At 42.2% G+C, this 17,319-nt stretch overlaps 1 protein-coding gene across 3 annotated transcripts in view; it reads right to left on the bottom strand.

Annotated features, from left to right (window-relative positions):
- The window catches only part of crispld2 (cysteine-rich secretory protein LCCL domain containing 2), a 61,337-nt gene that overhangs the window by 32,846 nt on the left and 11,172 nt on the right, over positions 1–17,319 (bottom strand). For all 3 annotated transcript variants that reach the window (XR_015078857.1, XR_015078856.1, XM_085991782.1), the window contains exons 5-8: positions 15,048–15,180; positions 12,424–12,539; positions 11,038–11,138; positions 7,933–8,085 (exon numbers count right to left, since the gene is read on the bottom strand). Coding sequence is in view for 1 of the 3 variants with exons in the window: in XM_085991782.1 (XP_085847908.1) it covers positions 7,933–8,085; positions 11,038–11,138; positions 12,424–12,539; positions 15,048–15,180 (503 nt within the window). In the remaining 2 variants the exon portion in view is untranslated. The remainder of the gene's footprint in view (positions 1–7,932; positions 8,086–11,037; positions 11,139–12,423; positions 12,540–15,047; positions 15,181–17,319) is intronic.

The raw sequence follows: 17,319 nt of genomic DNA, 5'->3' as shown, positions 1-17,319 counted from the left end.
AGTCCGAAAAACAACCGTTCACCACTACTCTCTGTTTCCTATCACTTAACCAATTTCATATCCATGCTGCCACTGTCCCTTTTATTCCATGGGCTTCAACTTTGCTGGCAAGCCTATTATGTAGTACTTTATCAAACGCCTTTTGGAATTATATTAATTCACACAAAAAAACTCCACATAATCCCATGTTTTATATATTAAATAAAATATATTTAGATTGAGAACACATTTTTAAGAACAGTTGTTTGCTTATGAAGAAACAGGCTAGAAAATATATACACAAAACAGTTATTAAAATAATGCTAACCCATAAGTAAATAGCACCTTAAACAAGGTTGTCTATTTTAATATCCGGAAAATATGCATCTCTAGTCACGTGCCACCATATTTGCTGTAGGTTTTGCTCTGTTCTGCACTGTGCAGATAAAAGTATTGATTTGCCAGTTTTTTTCTGGGTCCACTTGTAGTCGTCTATGCTTGGACCACGATCTCCCAGATACACACTGGGAAGCTGTAGTCAAGGGAGGGGAGGTACATGTTGGGTTGGAGACGGCCAGATCAGGCACAGTCTTAGACTGAGCAGGCTGGGGGCTCATCAAACTGCCACACTCAAAGCCAAGTGCCTTATTTTCAACACTGAGCAAAGTGAGGGAATCTATTCCACCCAGCAATGCCAATGGGTACCAGCCAGTCTGATACTCTCTGCAGAACTTCCTGGTTCTGGTTGCAAGCATTGCATTATTTGAATTGTACAACAAAACGTCCGTCTGAGAACCCAAACCGACCTGTCCCAAGACCCCAGTAAGGGCGCCTCATAAGTGCATGACATTAGCAAGTCAATCCAAAATGCCTGGGGCCACCTTAACATTCGGGAAGTAACTGCTCCCCCTCAGTCAGCATTTTTAGAGTGTAGGATTTGTTTTCCTTACTTAAGACTTCAAAAGCAAAGTTATTTGTGCTTTGATTCTTGAGCGTTTCGCAATCTGCACTAGTCTCTTGCAGCTGGAAGAACAGACAATTAGTACACAAACTCGTTTTGAGGCTTCTAAAACCACAGGCTGCTCTGATTATCAGCCAACAGCAAACTTCCGCCCATAAGCAGTGGGACTGGACAGCCATCTTCCTCCCATTAAAGAAGAATGCAGTTTGCTGCTGAGAACTAAATAAGATTCTTCTCACAAATGCCAGCCGCTTCCTGGGCTCAAACCTTAAACTACAGCCGTGAAGGCTCTTGGCAACAAATGGGTTAAAAGATTGTTACATTCCAACAGCTGGCGACCGCAGCAAGACACTGACAAGCCTATCCGATAACAGGGATCACGACCTAGTTGCGGTATATTGGTAGCGCGGCAATTGTTCTTTTGGCGGGGGCGTAATGGAGAAGTTAGAAGAATATGTCGACAAGTACTTGTCTCGATATGGCAACGGTTCATTAAATATAAGGGCCCTGATGAAGAAGGGTGATCCACTGATGGAACTTGCCCAGGCCCTAGAAAGTGACTTCTTCAGGAAGCGCAGTACAGGGAAGAGCACGTCAAAGGCCGCAATGGTGCAGGGCCTGCTTGTGGTAGCAAAAGCCCTTCCAGACTGAGTTACGTGCCTGATATTGGAGGGTAAGAGATACAACAATCAGTTATCCGCTCAGAGGAGAGAGCACTTGAGGAATTAAGAGGACAGGTGGCTGAGCTGCGAGCTCAATGTTCTACCCTAGGGGAAGAGCTTATTAAAGAAATGCAAGGGTGCGAGGAATTAGAAATTGAACATGAGAAGCTTAAATGGAGAATAGAGGAGATGGTGACAGAAAATAAGGAGCTTAAACATAGTCGAGAGGAACAGGAAATGGAAGTAGCCGAGATCAGAGGCATGTTTAGGCCCAATATGGGACCAGCAGGGAGAGAGGCAGTCGTAGCCGTTCTGGAAGATGGAAGGCTCTTGACTGGTTGCCCAGCGCTCCTTTCCCCCCCTGTGCTCCAAGTCACTATGCCCCTTCCTTCCACAAATGGAGAAGAAAGAAAAAACTTTGCGACAGCAGGACGAGGAGGTAATTGCAGCCTTTTCACAGAAGACAAAGACAGTTATGTAAAGAGCCATTGGTTACTTTTGCTGAGTGCTGCAAACAGCAGAAACTGAAAGATAACATTGAAACGAAAGAAAAAGGATACATTTAGAGGCTACAAGATTTCTTTTGTTTTCATGTGTTGTCTCTTTAAAAATATGTATGAAACTTTGCTTTTCGGAGCTGCTGACTACAGCAGGCTCCGCCCCTTTTGCGGTCTGCAGCGTTAACCCTTCTCTAAGCCTTAGTTTAGTTAACATGAAGGTTTTTACAAATATTTCAGTCTCTGTTTTTCCTACAAGACAAACATGTCAAAGTTCAGCCTTTGTTTTTTCCTGCACTGGATATGTGTTTACATCTATGTGTTATTTTGAGAAACTCTCTTTTAACCGGCACCTAAATTAACCGGAAATCTCTGTTAACCGGCAAAATTCAGGAGTAGGTTCAGGTAAGTTTTACTTCATATTAGTGGCCGTTCCTGGATCTGTGGCTGTGTAACTGGGGTTCGTGCACTTGTTGCTAAGCAACAGGGATGCTTGGCCTGTGGCCGGGGTTCCTGCACATGTTGCTAAGTAACAGGGAAGCCTGGATTTGTTGCTGTGTATGGAGCTCTCGTACCTTTTAAACTATACCTCTCTGTAATCCGGACTTTTTGATAAACCGGCACCACGCCGGTCCCGTTGGTGCCGGATAATAAAGAGTTTCCTGTACTGACTTCCTGCGTTTCTGGGTCTGAACAGAATTGAGGCTAACTGACCTGACTTTACAGACTGAGTGCCTGATCAAATTATTAAATTATGAATACTGGTTTTCTATAGTGGCCACTGTGGAAAACTGGTTAAGTAAATTATGTGAACCATCTCTGGTTCAGGACCTGGGATTGCCAAGTAGCAATTGACACTTCCACCTTCATCACCCATAACAGGGAATCAATAATTTAAGATGGATGAGAGCAAATAAGGAGTGAATGCTGTGTGATTAAGGTAACTGGAGTTGTTAAGTGTTGGACAATGTGAATATCTCAGAAAAATTAGTTAAGGAACAAGATATTTATTTCAGCTTAATATAGTGCACCCAAAATCTTGAGAGAATTCGCTTTGTCTCAGCTGCTTATGAGTGCATGAGATAGAGCGAGGAAACACCACTTTCCATTTTAAATTAGATGAACTAATTCGTGTCAGCTGTGGCTCAGTGGGTAGCACTCTTGTCTTTGAATCAGAAGGTTGTGGGTTCAAGTCCCACTCCAGGGACTTGAGCACATAAATCTAGGCTAACACTCCAGTGCAGTGCTGAGGGAGTGCTGCACTGTCGGAGGTGCTGTCTTTCAGATCACATGTTAAACCGAGGCCCTGTCTGCTCTCTCAGGTCCCATGGCACAATTTCGAAGAAGAGCAGGGGAGTTATCCCCGGTGTCCTGGCCAATATTTATCCCTCAATCAACATAACAAAAACAGACTATCTGGTCATTATCACATTGCTGTTGGAGCTTGCTGTCGCATTTCCTACATTACAACAGTGACTATACTCCAAAAGTACTTCATTGGCTGTAAAGTGCTTTGAGACGTCTGGTGGTCGTGAATGGCGCTATAGAAATGCAAGTCTTTCCTTTTCTTTTAACTAACATTCTGTCTTCTCCAACAGGATTGTGTTACACAGCTGAACGACAGTGATAATGTAATCAGTCAATGAATGGTGCTTTCGCTAAAATAGTGTTTGAAAATTGGTCATACATTTTAATCATAGAATCGTAGAATGGTTACAGCACAGAAGGAGGCCATTCGGCCCGTTGAGCCCGTGCCGGCTCTCTGCAGGAGCACTTCAGCTAGTCCTAAACTAAAGGTGAGTAGCCTAAATTAATTTAGGCTGAAAATTATTTGGCAGAATTCATGTGTACTTGATAAAGAAAATCATATATGCGACTTTAGGATATTAAGATCTTTGTGCAAGTTTATCTGAAATTAAATTGATTGCAGCAGGTTTTATAACGTCATAGGAAGCATTAGGTTAAAAATAAGAATAAAGGGAGTTTGGAGCCTTGCACAGTTACAGTTGCAGGACTATGTTCTTTTTTTATGTCTGTGAGATCCGAGATCTAAATTGATTGTTTCCTTTTCAATTCGGTATGGATTCTTTAAATTTACTAGCTATCTGCCAGAGTCTGGAGCAGCTGCGATGAAGCTGGCTCAGTCCCTCTTTTCACAGTCTGTGCTGTAGAGAAGTTAAATTCTTTATTTCCACAGGCAGCGTGATTTAAAAAAATGTTTTGCTAGTATCAGATCAGCTCCACTTGAATGTTCACTAAGCAACCCACTACATTGCAGTGCTGAGTGTAAAGATCTGCTTTATTAAATTTTAAGTTTCAGGACTTAACTTGAGTGGGTATTTAACAACTGCACTCCCCAAGTGACAGAAGGGAATCAGAAAATTGACAAAGGCATTGCATGCACTGCAGTCGAACCATTCAAGGGCTCTCCAGAAGAGCCACAACAGATTTTCTGTTCTTTTTTTACAGGTGATCGTGGTTCTTGGGACTGCGCTGATGGTGGTGGCAGGGCATACCACCGAGAGTATTGCATTTACATGACGAGAGCGCCACAGAGTTACAGAGCAGCCTTTGCAGGAAAAGGAGGAGATCCAAAAGTGTTAACTTGCGTGCTTCATAACCATAGAACTGATAACACGGAGAGCTAGAAAATAACATGAGCAAAAACCAAGGAAGGATTGAAACTGTGAGATTGTGGGGAATGATTCCCTCCGATAGTGAGTGTAAGCGGTGAATGAGCCAGATGATGAACTGGGATGCCCGGATGATATCGAAAGCGGCCCAAAGAGTGGACTTGAAGTTATTAAAACACATAAAGCTTCAGAATTGCTCCAGTTTTGTTCAATTTCACTGCTCTAATTATGCCAAAAGGCCTGGGTACTCAAAAGCATAAGCAACTGTATCTGCAACTGATTAGAGAAAGGCTGCGTGAGTTTAATCAGCGTAACGTGGGTCAGGGTCACAGAAAGAAAAAAAAGAGGGATTTAGGAGAGTGGATAGGAATAGGAACAACAGCGGGTACTGCAGCCTGGAAGCAGATAGACATCAAATCATTGTAGGAACACGACGAGGTGATGAGAAAGAAAATAAAGGGAACAATTAAAAGGAGTAAACAGGAATATCGGGAACAACAGAATACGTTATCGGTGAAGGGGACAGTAGGTGAGATGGAAAATATTCAGGATAAGATTAATTAAATTATTAAACTGAACAATAATGAGTATAAAGGCCAGAACATATTAAAAGCCATAACATCCAGCTTGTATGAAAGGTTTCTCTTAAATCAAACCCAAAAGGATTTAAAATGACATCGAGAACAATTGGATCCCTTTTATAACTGATAAACATAATCAGACCTGAGATCGGTACAAAACAAGGTGGTACAGAGCAGTTCATTATGCCCGGAAAGCTTGCAGCCAGATCAGTGATGCAATTGGATTAATACATATATTGATGGCTATCACACTGCTAACTGAGAATGAGAAACCTATCGAGTGTTTGAAGTGGAGTATTGGAGAATTCCTGGGCTTCCAATGATCTGAAACAATATGTAAGTCATCCAACAACACTGGTAAGAGGGGAACAGCGCGTCTGGAAAGCCCCCGATACCTCACGCTGTTCCACAAAAGGTGGAGCTGGCTGTGCCAATTCTGATGTGCTGATGCACATCGCCAGCTTGTGGCTTCACTCTGGATGAAGAAGACCCCAGCTGTACTGTACATATTGAGAAATGGGGCCCAAATCAAACAAATACTATACATTCAGAGCAAGGGAAGTATCACCACTACTCAGACACACTTGGGTATGGGGCAGCCAGTTGCCCAATCCACAAGCCAATGTTTTGCTTTACACCAACCGAAGTCTCCCAAATTGAGGATAAAGTATTGGTGCCTGTGCAGGCCCACAATGTAACTGAAATTCAGGTGAACATGACCCTCCAAACAAAGGCACTGAGGGAGATAGTTACATTCGGACACCCAATACCTCCACTATCACTGAGTCTTAAATCTATCCTGGACCAAAGTAGCACCTCCCAGAAACATTTAGTGGATGTTGACATTGAGCAATCCATTTCCCATCTTGAAGATCATGAATGGTGGTAGGTAGTGTATAAAGTGGGACAGCATCTTCCATCAGAATCATATCTATGGTGTATGCCTAGGGAGTTATGATAGTAATCTTAACCATCTTCGTTTGTCTGGTTAAACAGGCCCTAAGACGGGTGAGGTACAGGAAGAGTGTCACGGAAACTATTACGTTAATAAGGAATAGGTGGGGTTTGTGGAGTGGAAGCGTCAGGGCTACAGGTGCTCGAGGACTTAGAGGTGGAATGAAGCTGGTTGGACCCTTGGGAATGATCCCAGGGTTACGAGGTGGGGAATGCTGGCAACAAATGGGTTAAAATCAATGCATGCTTTGCTGTAAAAAGTATAGAATCATAGAATCTTACAGCACGGAAAGGAGGCCATTCGGCCCTTCATGACTGTGCCGGCGCATTAATTAGTCCCACACTCCTGCTCGTTCCTCATAGCCCTGCAAATGTTTCCAATTCATTTAGTTTCTCCCTATTAATCAAAACCCTTCATAATTTTGAGCATCTCTATTAAATCTCCCCATAACCAATTCTGCTCTAAGGAGAACAATTTCAGCTTCTTTAGTCTCTCCACATAACTGAAGTCTCTCATCTCTAGTACCATTCTAGTAAATCTCTTCTACACCCTCTCCAAGGCTTTGACATTCTTCCTAAAAAGTGTAGTGCTCAGAATGGGGGCAATTTTAACCCTACTCGCTCAGCAGAAACCTGACGGGTGGGCAGTTAAATTCGCCCTGGCTCTTACCTGTCCGAAAGCCGCCATGATCGCGACATCTGCAATTTGAACCTGCTCTCCTGAGCAGGCAACAAGGACACGCGCCTGGAGCCAACAGGGTCCTTCTTTACATGTGCATGTTGCAGCCCGATGACATTAGTGAGACCCGACTGTAATTTTAACTCAGGCCTGAGCGGGGTATCCACCTGGAGTTAAAATCAGGGCCATTCCAGCTGGGGCCTAACCTAACTAAAGGTTTAGCACAACTTTCTTGCTTTTGTACTCTATGCCTCCATTTATAAAGCCCAGGGATCCTGTATGCTTTTTCAACAGCCTTTTCAACTTAAGTGTATGTACTGTTCTCATACTGGGCACGTAATGGGAAAGTACTGAGTACTGTTAGACAATAATGGCTAGGAAGCATTAACTCTTGCCTATTACGATGAGGATGAGCAAAGAATACTGAATGTTAGGGAAGTGGAGAAGGGTTGACGTATGAGGAAGGGTGATGGAATGATGGACAAGAGAGTAAATACTGACCAGCAAAAGAAGGTAGAAATCTGTCTCCAGAGCTAGATAAGATTGGTATAGACAAAGAAGGTGAACTAACATTCCTAGGCGCTAATGAATAATTACAATGTTTGCATTTCTATACTAACTATAAATATGAGGAGCGCCTGAGGGGCTATGAGATCCCTATCCCAAGGAGCCTCACAGCTATGTGCATAGAGGTGCCTAACAGAGCATCGTTTCTACGTACATGAGTACAGCCATCTCTCAGCACCCCGACAGGAATCCCTTTTGTAAGTAAACGGACCAGCCATGCAAATGCTTTACTGCTGAACTACTAACAAAGTGCTAATTAGCCCACTCTCAGTGTCTGAATCTTATTTGGAAATACGCATTCCAACAAAGGCCTATCTTCATCTGCGCTCCCGAGATACTCTTTAAAATGGCGCATAAAACTTCTGAAGAGTTCTGTAGCATTTAAGTGAACGAGGCATATAGCTTAAATGCTTCCTTACTCATGTACTCGTTGCTGTTAGTTTCCTCCTTTGGTTGTGGTTTTGGTTTTGGATGGGACCGTGGCGCTGTCCATGGGATTAGTGCATCTGCATTGATCGGAGGAGGCTCGACTTCATTGGTTTGTTCGTGCTGTGGTCTTTTCATAGTATTGTCTAAAAAGAAATGTTGAAATAAAGTTAAATAATGTTTTGTACACACGGGACAAGAAATTTAGATCCAGTGAATCAAGATCTTTTTTCACTTTATTTTCCTGTTTTTTTTTTCTACTTCCCAATTTCCACCCCATTCACCTCCATTCAACCTTCAGCAGGTGGAAGGCTTGATGTGTGGCCTGCAGATACCCATGCAACTTCCACGCTGATAATAGACCTCACCTTAGACAATGGAAGGCCTACATTTTGGGAAAACATAAAGAAATGTCCATTTTTCCCCCAAAGATTGGAAGCTCCATCTGATGACACTAGAAAACTACTAGCAAAATACGCACAAGTATTAGCAGCTAGATTCATACATCAGACACAATCTGAACCACTGACCATATCCTCATTAAAGAGGTACCTTAACCCCAATGTTCTGTGACACACGCACCACGGCATTCCCAAATATTAATGGACATCTTGGAGGTATTCAAGTACTTTAACAGGCAAAAACATCAGGTTTCCTGGTGTCAGGTAATGCTTGCATAGTTATAATAAAACAATAGCTGGCTCAATCTAACCTAATTTAGCTTTACATGTCAAAAACCACGGCATTGTGTATTGAAATACAAATGTTAACCTGGGTAAATTAAGCTCATTGAAGTAAACATACCATTTCCCTCTGGGTGTACAGTCTAGTTTTATCAACGGAAATGCTGCATCTGAATATATTAGCAGAGTCTTCTGTCCGCATAGGTATTGAGATGTTTACAGGTAATAGTGGGCATCAGGGACTAGCATTAAACTAGGCCTGGTCATCATCAAAGTTAAACTGATTGGATAATGTATCACCAAACAGAGACCCATGACACGTTTACATTGGTTATAAAGATGTACATTATCCAGCTTCCAGGAATTAGATCCTTCCTACTATCCCCATACACACCCAGAAAGCTTTTCCTTGTTTTTCCTCACCAATTTTCTCCCCATCTCTCCTGACGGCATTAACTCATTCCTGGGGTAAGGTTCCACGAGTGCTGGTTTCCCTCCAGCACCCAACTATCCTGGGTGGCTATTATCCATGTGCAAGTCTTGACATTGAGGCCAGAATTGTCCTCTTTGGGGTGGAGTTTGGCAGGATTCACTGGATCTAAGAGGGAGAAGAAGCTTCTCTCTACAAGGCCCTCTCCTTCTACAGCAATACTGATGGAAGGGGGAGGGGTGAGAGTATTCCCAGTCAGGACAGTGAGCTGGTAGTGGACTTCAACAGCCAAGTTTTCTCTCATTCTCAGCCACAGTCCCATCCACTTTTGGACAGGGGTACAGAGTGTAATCCCGGCCTGAGTGGCAGCAGGCTATTCAAACCACAGGAAGCATTGCATCCAATCTCAATCCGGACCACACCCAATGTTTGCATACACACTCACTTCCAGACTTTGCATAGCAATATGGAGCAGGAATCTTGGCCATTTTTCCCCTTTATAAGACAATTTTAGTGGCCTTGCTGATAAATTAGGGCACATCAGACAACTCAGCACAACGTGGGGATTGAGCCTGGGATCTTTCTGGTCAGTGTGGCTCTGTTTGATCTGAGCCATTGAGGGAGCCCTCGAGTACTTGGCCTGATTCTTTGATTTGGTTATGTTCCATTGCATTTGGATGCCACCTTATTTGTCCCTAGCAGAAATAAACTTGAGCGCAATAGCCTCCCAATTCTGCTCACAAAGTTCATTTAATGTCACGTCAACTGTTAAAAAAGTACCTGGCAGCTCCAAATGGAATGTTGTGTTTAGAAACAAGTAGCTATTCATTACAGAAGTGGATTTTGCAAGCCAAAATCAACTGGATTAAGAATTTAAAATTAGTAGACTGAAAATTATATTAATTTAGGCTGAGTAGGAAGAAGCAAACATTGAAATCTTTTACTTGTAGCAAATAGAAAAATATATTGGAAACCAACTACACCAGTTTTTTTTCTAAAGGCCATATTTATGTCTGCACTAAAGTAAATTTTAAACCCCTTTAGTAAACCAGACATCGTGTAGCCAATATAAAAATGCCTGTTCCAGTGTTACAAAAATGAACCTTTGTAAGAAATGTGGTATTGCAATAAACTAATTGTTACAATGTTGAACTCAATTAAATTTAAATTGACGGTGGAAAAATATAATTAATTATAAATGATTACAGCTAATTATTATTCTGATTATCGCTATTTTTTGTTTTCCCTTCAGCCTTTTTTGTACAAATAATATACAGAATATGCCATTCAAAAACTCTTCATTTTTGTATGCTCTTGTTTGTGCAAAATGGTGTCTGTCCTGTTCTCCTTTTGATTAAGCTTCCTTTCGTTATAATTATTGCTCTGTTCTGATCTCTTACTTTGATTCCCTCATATTGGTACGGGAGGGACAGCTTTCATTCCCTGAATATAATCATACGTGGATTCTGATTGAGCAGGATTAATGGGCCAGTTTGCCATTTCTCATTCCAAACATTATATACTTATTTTCATATCCTCGCTGAAGGCTTTAAGTCAATTATCAACTCCTTTGCTTCGACACTTTATCTGTCTCCTTTACTCTCATTTCAGACTCCATCTTCTTTGAACCCTAGCCTTTCCTTCCACCTTCTCCTAGACGTCTTATGATTCACATTTCAGCTCCCTTTTTTCCACCTGAAAGACGTCCTTTGACTGAGACCTTACACCTACTTGTGTTACTGTTTGCAGCCACCGTGATAGCTCAGCTACACTAGCCCAGTGACCCACCTTGTATTAGTGACACAAAATATTAGGCTAATAATATGCCAGCAAGGCACAAGTGAACACTCATCCACATTCAAATAGAAAATCCCATGTACCTTGTTAAAAAAACAGCTATAGATTCCTTTTGGAAGGGGGGGGGGGGGGCGCAAAGTTTCTTTGCTGATTCATTTTATTGGGACCAGTGTAATAGATTTATCTACCTTTGTAGCAGAGATTGCTCTTGCAGCCTCCACCATAGCTGGGTGGACACTCAGAGCATGGCCGGCCATGCTTGTAAGGAGCTTCTCCGATCCAGTTCCCCCTGGTTAGTTAAAAACAGCAAAGAATTCGGGTCAATTCAAATTCAGTTCAGGTGAAATAATCTAAAATAAAGTTTTGTGATGAATCTGCATGGTTCTTAAATGAAGGGGTGAAGAGTTATCCAAATACAGGTTCTAAACATGTGTATAATCCTGAGCAAGATTGGCCATGATCATTTAATATAATGCAATGCTCCTTTATCAAACACAGCAATAAATGCAAGGGGTACAGAAGAGAAATCTGCCATTTCTCACCACTTTCAATGCGACAGAGGAATGGTTTAAGGTGCCGGGTGAGAGAAGGACCTCATTCGTTATCTGGAAATTGGTTTACGACACTTGTCCAAGCAAAAAAAAAATGTACCCTTGCCTAACCCCCCCGCCCCCCCCCCCCCCCCCCCCCCCCCCCCACCCGAGAGGTTTCTTCCTTCTTCTCCTGAAGGCAGCGACTCATGCTGGGTTATAGTTCCAGGTCGGCAGCCCTCGGGTGTCTTACCCAAATGACCAGGTCAAAATAGACAGTGACAGTGTTGGCAGGTTAGTCAACCGTGAAAGGCGGCATAGCCAAGTTCAATCGGGTTCTTTCCCAATGGATACATATGCAAATTTCCCAGCTGTGTCACTGGGCTGTGAGTGGCTCCCTGGCTGATTTCCAGCTCCCCAACATGGGGAGTCTGAAGCCAATGTTGGTACCCCCAGTTTAGACCAACTAACTCATTACAGCACAGGCCTCAAACCTGGCAGCTTATTCGTCTGTATGGCTCAGCACCACGCTATGCAATTGGGTGAGTCCACAAATGAATGTCAGCGAGCCTTTGCCAGGAAACGTCCTAAAAACAACTTTTAAAAACAAGGGGGTGCGTTTGAAGTGAAGCTATAAACTGCCGTGACTATAACTTATAAAAATTTCAAAGCACCCCAAGAATGAGATAAGGTTAAAATGTGCACCATGAGCAGCACTGGCAGTGGGAAAATAGAGAGCATGCATCTATATCGCTATCGGGATTAAAACAAAGCGGTGGATTTACCCTCACACAATTGTTTCTTTGACCAGGCAAATCAAGCAGCGTGTAACCTGATACATCCACACTTCATGCAGAACAAATACATTTTAATTATTTGTTTAAATAAACAAGTTATTTGCCAATTGCATTGTAAAAGAAACTGTTAGACAGGTCCAAGGATTCCACACAACTGTTAGATCCAAGGGTTCCACGTTATATCTCCATTTATCGATTAAATGACAATAAACCTAAGTCAATGATACAGTGATGATAAATAGCTTACTTTGGTGAATAATTGCACACTAAATAGACAGCATTCTCCCAGATTTCTCCCCAAACGTTCATTCTTCCGCAGACATTGACAGCACAGCCAACTCTGTTAGTTGTCGCCCACACCAACTGAGAACAAATACAAAATCGATGTTAAACCGAGCATCAGGCTTTACCTACTTCTTGTGCACAGAACATAGGTTACTGCTAACCAATGTTCCCTGTAACTTATTTATTACACTGCGTGACCCTTTTAACGGGCTGCGCGGCCCATTCAAAATTCCGTACATGTGCATTTTTTTTCAATTTAAAAGCCGGCTCACCAGCTGCGCAGGAGCTCAAGAGCGCTGCGCGGGAGTGCAAGAGTGCTGCGCAAGAGCTGAAGAGCGCTGCGCGGGAGTGCAAGAGCACTGCGCGGGAGCTCAGGAGCGCTGCGCGGGAGCGCAAGAGCGCTGCGCGGGAGCGCAAGAGCGCTGTGCGGGAGCTCAAGAGCTCTGCGCGGCCGCGCAGCTTAAAGGGAACGTTGCTGCTAACCGAGTGAAAATAAGCACCAGTAATGTCAATGTTTGGGTTTTAAAAGGGAAAGGCAACTTAGTTGACTAGCTTGACTCATTCAGGCCAAAAGTTTGATATAACAGATTACAAAATAATCAACAGCATATAATCTCTAGTAAGGGATTATAGGAGGAAATGTGATTGGGGGGTCAGTAAGAGTGCAAAGTATATGCACGGGCTTGAGAAAGGAAAAATACTGAATTATTCTTTGATACAAGGCCAAGTCGGGAGATAACTGAATGGTCAGATCTGTGAGTGAATGGTCTGCAGCTGTTGGCTGCAGATGTTCAGGATAGTGGATTGGAGAAACGTATTCAAAGGCAGATGATCCAGTGCATAGTCCATTCTCAATTACGAAATGAATAGAGAAACAGCCCCGCTGCAAGGTACAATAACCTTTACGAGATGTACATGTCATGGCTTGTAGACAAGAATACTTGGAACAGCATGTCAGTACTGTCTAAGCCTCCCTTTTTTAAAATTTAAGAACAAAAGTCTCACGGCAAATTTAGTTTCCAAAAATCTGAAACCTGCAAAACAAATTTTCACCCCTGACTGAAGAGAGAATGCAGGATATCCAAGAAAGATTCATTTGAAGATTTAGTACCCAGCCCTAGAAGAAATCGCCTCATCTGAACTGTGCTGTAAGTTGCAGTAAACTCCAAGCCCACGTTCTTTGGCACAGTGATTGTTTCCAAAGGTTCGAGGCAAGTTTCATCTTACAATAGGATGTTGTGACAATTAGAGTATTATTCACCTTCTAATGAAGGTTGTTTGTCCATTTAAAACGTTGGCACTAAAGTAACTGCCTTAAAAAAATTCCTAACTAGAATACAATCTGGACACAGCAACAAGTACATGTATTTCTTTTACAGCTTGGAGAGAACAGCCAGATGGACTGAACTTCAGCAGCTCCTCCACACTGTCTGCTGGCCTGGATCCATTTTGTGCTGTGTTCCCCAGACTGACAATTTTTGTCCCACATACTGCTGCTTGTTCTTGCTTATCACTTTTTTTGCCCCAACTATCTCAAATCGGTGATTGCTATTAAAGGTATATATATATATATATACACACACACACACATATCACAAACAAGTTTTAGCCATAAATCTTTATCAGGCAGCACAGTGGCATAGTGGTTAGCACTGTTGCCTCACAGCGCCAGGGACCCGGGTTCGAATCCGGCCTCGGGTGACTATCTGTGTGGAGTTTGCACATTCTCCCCGTGTTTGCGTGGGTTTGCTCCGGTTTCCTCCCACAGTCCAAAGATGTGCTTGTTAGGTTGATTGGCTATGATAAATTGACCCTTAGTGTTAGGGGGATTAAATACGTGGGGATAGGGTGGGATATGTGTTGGTGTACGGGTTACGGGGATCGGGTGGGATATGTGTCGGTGCAGGCTCGATGGGCCGAAATGGCCTCTATCTGCACTGTGGGGTTTCTGTGATTTCTGTGAAGTTAGAGCGTAATTATACAATATATACTGCAAGCACAGACATTTACTGGCATCTGTCTGTGGCTTAAACTTTAACATTAACAGAGAGCCGATTGGACAGTCAGAAGTCCACTAACACTAATACAGATAAAAAATGTTTATGACACTCCCTGGGAACTTTAAAATCTTTGCTTCACAACAGCTGTGGTTATACTGCAACTAGCAGTGCAAGACCGCCTCTTCAATGTGATCCCATGCCACTGGCCTCAGTTTGATTCAGGTAATTCCAAATTATACCGCAGTTTGCATTGTTGCAAAACCATAACTGTTTTTTATTTGTAATTGGCCCACTAATCATTATTTTAGCCATAAATCTTTATCACAGACAATTCCACTCCTCTCCTTCTGAAGTTTGGTCTTTATTGCTCATTTATCCACTGCATACATATAGCAACAAGATTAAAATGCAGTTGCTTCTAACTAATGAACTATATGTTTATGAAGTGGTCTGCTCATAAATGTTTCCAACCGGAATCCACACACATTTTGCTGTTCAGCATAACCATTCAGCCAACATGTAAAACATCTGTTTTTTGTGTGTATTTGTTTTGGAATGTAATCTAGTTCTTGGGCATTCGACTTACTTGTGTGTAATGGGTGCACATTGCACCAGAGCATCTTTCAGGGCACCAAGGATTGCACTCTTGTGGATATGGGTAGGTGTAATCTTTGACTTCATCATACCATGCTTGCACGTGGGAAGCTGGAGAACGGTACCTGAAACAACAGAAACACTGATCTGTCACAGGCATTACGTACAAGTCATATTATTGATTAATCAGATTCATAAATACCTAATAAATTCCACACAGTTGCCTTAAATTTATCTAAATTCTCGTTGATTTCCCATGGCGTTGTACACGGCAAGTCAAGTCATTCAAGTGTAGTCTTCAGTCCTCAGCAGCTCCCTTCACATCCCCTTCCCCAATCATTCGTGCTTCCCCCTACCCTCGTGTTTCCATTATGTCTCCGACACTGTCTCTTCCCCTTCCTGCCACCCCTCACTACGCCACCTTTTCATCTTTGAACTACCCATTCCGTCCCATGTATACTTCCCGCCCTCTTGCTCTGCTGCAACTCATCTCACCATTAACCCTCCATCTAGTCCATCCTTACTCCAATTCCAAAGCAGGTGGCCAGAGGCCAAAAGTCCCCTCACTCTCAAACTGTCTCCCTCCTCCATCACCTCCTAACCTATTTGTTTCCTTCAAAATAGCTTTGTTTGCTTTCAAAGTTCAACTTACTTGTCTGCCTCTCTCGCTGACTCATAGGTGTTAACAGTTACAAACACTGTTTCAGAAATGTAAGCAATTAGCAACTACCTTTTCGAATATCAACAAAACACATAATTACAATAGCAAAATACTGCGGATGCTGGAAATCTGAAATAACAACAGAAAACGCTGGAAACACTCAGCAGGCCAGGCAGCATCCGTGGAGAGAGAAACAGAGTTAACGTTTTAGGTCTGTGACCCTTCATCAGACACATAATTAGTTGGCTTCAACCATTGTTACTTTTTGAAGATTGAACGAAGATCAGCATGAAAAAGATATAATATTTTATATTTAATATTTTACCCTCTGTCTGTCATCTTCTCTCATTTTTTTCTGACCTCAGTCTCACTTCCTCAACTTAATACACTTTCTGAGGTTTATCGAATACAAAACAAAAGCTACAGCAGGTATGTTGTCATTATTCTCACTATCTCACTCACACAAACACACACAGCCTCTCTTAAAAAAAAACTCTATATAAACTTTACCTCTATAAAATGCTGAAATTTGCCCTCTGGCTTTTCAATAGTAATGGTGAAAAGTATTAGAAGCTAAGGGAAAATATTCCAGCAATGCTGATGCATCCTAGGAAATTGGGTGCATGGCACGTGATGAGATTGCAACAATCCAAATTCCGCTCACAGTATTACATCTCTGGGCAAAAATATCAAATCCAACCCCAAGCTTTTGGGAGAGCCCAAGGTCTTCCAAGTAAAAACTTGAACGAGGGCAGTAAGGAGACAATTTAATGGGTACATTTAATGATTTTACTGTGAAATACATTTTTTAAAAATCTTTATTTTGGGCATTAGAAATTTAAATTACTGAGAAAGAGTAGCAAGTCAATTTTTTGGAAGCCACCAGCTGGTCAGATGGTGCAGTTACTGGCTAATTCATTTACATCAGCAAAACCTATTATAAATGTGGACGTGCAAATCTATAACGGTAAGAAGTTCATACAAATGTGTGACAAAAAAATGTGACAATGCGCAAACTTTTGTAGACAGGAAGTGTGTGCAGTCTAACATTTTTAATAATTTTTATAGTTAAATAGCAAAATGTATGGCAATTTGGGATGCAGTGTGCTGGAGTTGGTTGGAGCAGGAGCAGTGCAGGCCGACCAGCTGGGAGATGTAAAACTGAGGTGCTACAGCGCCACCACTGGTGGAAGGGTTTCATTACAGAATTACAAGTTGACTTTTGCAGTTTTCATTATCAATGTGGATGCAGGATTTTATGATGGAAAAAGTTGACAAAATGTGTACGGTTTTGATGACAGGAAGTCTGTACAGACACAAGATTTTTTTTAATATGATGTAGATCAACTATTAGATCATAACATGCAAAGATTCTTTGGTTCGCCTAAGGGGGGGGTCAGAGAGGAAATCCTCAGATTTTTTTTCTCCAAATTGGCCTGGGCTTTTATCTGGTTATTTTTGCCTTTCCCAGGAGATCACATGGTTTTTGGGTGGGAAGAGAATGTATATATTGCAATACACAAGGTATCATAGAAACATAGAAAAATAGGAGCAGGAGTAGGCCATTTGGCTCTTCGAGCCTGCTCCGCCATTCAATATGGCT

Source organism: Somniosus microcephalus, chromosome 6 (assembly GCF_052327205.1).
Source record: "Somniosus microcephalus isolate GS21.2 chromosome 6, FLI_Smic_1.0, whole genome shotgun sequence".
In the NCBI taxonomy this organism is placed as follows: domain Eukaryota; kingdom Metazoa; phylum Chordata; class Chondrichthyes; order Squaliformes; family Somniosidae; genus Somniosus; species Somniosus microcephalus.
The sequence above is the reverse complement of the archived record's forward strand: the minus strand, read 5'-3'. Positions and strand labels throughout refer to the sequence as shown.